Raw genomic sequence first — 3657 nt, 5'->3', positions numbered from 1 at the left:
ACCCAAGGCTGTGGCTTCCTGGCAAGGAATCTCTGCGGTTTGTCACTTTTTCTCATGAAAGAAACAGGGAAACAGTCTATCCCATAGAGCTCTGCAGAAGGAAGATGGAGCTGTACGTAGCGTGAGGTGATACGAGTGGGATCAGCAGGTAGAGAAGATTTTTGTAGGGAAGTCTTTACAAAGGAGTACCCTGACTTCACCCCAATAGAAAACAGAGACCAGTGCTGATGTGATGGGGAGAAGTGTTCTGGGGTAAGTGCGGATGAGAGAAGTTTGGAGACATTTGGTTTGAAGAGATTTGAGGTAGTACTTTCCCGGTCTGAGCAGCCTGAGCTTTGGAGCCGAGGGAAAACAAAGAAGCTCTCAAGGATGTTTTGGACTTAGTGGTACTATCGCTGACGGCAGCAACAGGACAGTGCTGTAAGAGACCTCCTTCATATTGTTGCTGGTCAACCAATGCTCTTTAATTTAGGTTTTACTAAATTAGTTCAGAGTGGTTAGCCTCTGGCATGCAATTTTTAGAACAGTGCTTTAAGTTTGCACGGCAAGGTTTTGGTAGCGGGGGGGCTACAGGGATGGCTTCTGTGAGAAGCTGCTAGAAGCTTCCCCTCTGTCTAAGAGAGCCAATGCCAGCCGGCTCCGAGATGAACTCAACTGCTGGCCAAGGCCAAGCCAATCAGCGACGATGGTAGCACCTCTGGGATTACATATTTAAGAAAGAAAAAAAAAAACCCAAACCAACAAAAAACCCCAAAAAACCAAAACAGGAGCAATTTTTGCAGTGAGAGAGATTGCAAATACGTAAAAAAAAAGAACCCTGCAGACACCCGGGTCAGTGCAGAAGGAGGGGGAGGAGGTGCTCCCGGCACCAGAGCAGAGATTCCCCTGCAGCCCTTGTAGAAGACCATGGTGAGACAAGCTTTTCTCCTGCAGCCCATGGAGGTTGATGGTGGAGCAGATATCCACCTGCAGCCCCTGGAGGACCCCAGAGTAGGGCAGGTGGAGACACCTGAAGGAGGCTGCGACCCCATGGGAAGCCCGCGCTGGCTCAAACTCCTTGCAGGACCTGTGGCCTTGTGAGGAGAGGAGCCCACGCCGGAGCAGGTTTTCTGTCAGGACTTGTGACCCCGTGGGGGACCCACGCTGGAGCAGTCTGCTCCTGAAGGTCTGCACCCCATGGAAGGGACCCACGCTGGAGCAGTTCGTGAAGAACTGAAGCTTGTGGGAAGGACTCCCATTGAAGAAGTTCACGGAGGACTGTCTGCTTCGAGAGAAACCGCACGCCAGAGCAGGGGAAGAGTGTGAGGAGTCCTGCCCCTGAGGAGGAAGGAGCGGTAGAGACAACCTGTGATTAACTGAACATCAACCCCCATTCCTCGTACCTCTGTGCTGCACGCGGGGAGGAGATAGAGCAATCGGGAGTGAAGTTAAGCCTGGGAAGAAGGGAGAGGTGGGGGGAAGGTGTTTTTAAAATTAGGGTTTCTTTCTCATTCCTCGACTCTGGTTTGATTGGTAAAAAATTAGATTAATTTTCCCGAGTTGAGTCTGTTTTGCCCATTATGGTAATTCCTGAGTGATCTCTCCCTGTCCTTATCTCGACCCACGAGCCTTTCCGTGTATTTTCTCTCCCCTGTCCATCTGAGGAAGGGAGTGACAGAGTGGCTTTTGGTGGGTACCTGATGTCCAGCCAGGGCCAACCCACCCCAGTCTCTCACTGCTAACTCCTCCTTTCTGCACTCTTCCCCATTCTTCCTACACTCAGCCCCAACCAGGTCCAATGTGTGGCTTCAGAGGCAGCCTTGCTCCAGGGTCTGCCAGGGTCTGGGCCAGAAGAGAGCCCAGGCAGAGCTGGTCATTTCCATGATACAGGCTCTGAGCCCAGCAGGATGGTGGAGATGGCCTCGTAGCAAGACTAACCCATAAACGTGGGGTGAGCAGCCAGTGCTGGAAATGGCTGATGAGAGAGGCTGGGGGGTGATGAATTCCCTGGGACACCTTCCTGTTCAATCCATGCCACCAAAGGCACAGACTGACCTCCTCTCTCCTGCGCCTGAATGTCTTAGCTCCCAACCATGAGTCCTGGCTCTGTACGATCCTGCAGATCCAAAAAGGTCTTGGAGGAAGAATCTCAAAAAAAAAAAGATAAAACAAGGAGCTGCAGGGCCCTTTTTATTTGTTTAAACACACAGAGAGCAGGGATCTTCATTTACACAGCCACTCAGAAAAGAAAAGAAAAGCAGACAGTAAATGAGAAAGGGGATGACAACCTCATTACAAGTAAAACACTACCACCAGTAGCAAAAATTACAGCTTACAGGCTGGGTCGGTAATAAGTTACATAATAAATGCTATGCAGAAGAAGGTGGGCAGTTTATTGGATCGGAATAACATCTGGTCATGAGTTTCCACACTGCATCCCTGAGCTCCTTGTTCCTCATGCTGTAGATGAGGGGGTTCATGGCTGGAGGTACCACCGAGTACAGAACTGACACCACCAGGTCCAGAGAAGGGGAGGAGACAGACGGGGGCTTCAGGTCAGCAAACGTGCCAGAGCTGATAAACAGGGAGACCACGGCCAGGTGAGGGAGGCACGTGGAAAAGGCTTTGTGCCGTCCCTGCTCAGAGGGGATCCTCAGCACGGCCCTGAAGATCTGCACATAGGACACCACAATGAAAACAAAACACCCAAAGACTAAACAGACACTAACCACAATTAGCCCAACTTCCCTGAGGTAGGCATCTGAGCAGGAGAGCTTGAGGATTTGGGGGATTTCACAGAAGAACTGGTCCACAGCATTGCCGTGGCAGAGGGTTAGGGAAAATGTATTGGCCGTGTGCAGCAGAGCAGTGAGAAACCCACTGCCCCAGGCAGCTGCTGCCATGTGGGCACAAGCTCTGCTGCCCAGGAGGGTCCCGTAGTGCAGGGGTTTGCAGATGGCAACGTAGCGGTCATAGGACATGACGGTGAGGAGAAAATACTCTCCTGAAATGAAAAAAAGAAACAGAAAGAGCTGTGCAGCACATCCTGCATAGGAAATGGATCTGTTGTCCCAGAGAGAATTGGCCATGGCTTTGGGGAGAATGGTGGAGATGGAGCCCAAGTCAAGGAGGGAGAGGTTGAGGAGGAAGAAGTACATGGGGGTGTGGAGGCGGTGGTCACAGGCTATGGCAGTGATGATGAGGCCGTTTCCCAGGAGAGCAGCCAGGTAGATGCCCAGGAAGAGCCAGAAGTGCAAGAGCTGCAGCTCCCGTGTGTCTGCGAATGCCAGGAGGAGGAACTGGGTGATGGAGCTGCTGTTGGACATTTGTTCACTCTGGGCTTGGGGAACTGTTGAAAGAGGACATTGACAAGTCAGGGCAGACTTCTTTGAGCCTGTCCTATGCTGTTTCTCAAAAAAATCCCCTCAAAATTGCTTCTCTTTTTTGGGAGGGAACTTTGTTCAATTCCTTTTTCTGAGCTCACCTTTGTGCTGCTGAGTGAGGGCACCTTCCCTGAAGGGGCAGAAATCCTCATCTTTCACCTTGCTCTCAGCCTGGACACTGGTGAGCCCTGAGGGACAAAAGGGCTCCCTGATCCCTAATGCAGAGTCAGGAGAGCTGGTCTGCCCACGAGTGACCTGATGGTCACTACGCGGGTGCCCTGTGCTACTTATACAC

At 51.5% G+C, this 3657-nt stretch overlaps 1 protein-coding gene across 1 annotated transcript; it reads right to left on the bottom strand.

Annotated features, from left to right (window-relative positions):
• Nucleotides 1-2348: 2348 nt before the first annotated feature.
• LOC129201176 (olfactory receptor 14A16-like) lies at nt 2349-3305 on the bottom strand. Its single transcript, XM_054812325.1, has one exon. The coding sequence runs from the start codon at nt 3303-3305 to the stop codon at nt 2349-2351; it is 957 nt and encodes a 318-aa protein (XP_054668300.1).
• Nucleotides 3306-3657: the final 352 nt, after the last annotated feature.

The sequence above is a fragment of the Grus americana genome, unplaced genomic scaffold (assembly GCF_028858705.1).
Source record: "Grus americana isolate bGruAme1 unplaced genomic scaffold, bGruAme1.mat scaffold_82, whole genome shotgun sequence".
Lineage (NCBI taxonomy): Eukaryota > Metazoa > Chordata > Aves > Gruiformes > Gruidae > Grus > Grus americana.
This window is presented reverse-complemented; position numbering and strand designations above follow the sequence as displayed.

Excerpts from the sequence above, each read along its gene's own strand:
- LOC129201176 (XM_054812325.1), bottom strand. The coding sequence starts at position 3,305 with ATGTCCAACAGCAGCTCCATCACCCAGTTCCTCCTCCTGGCATTCGCA.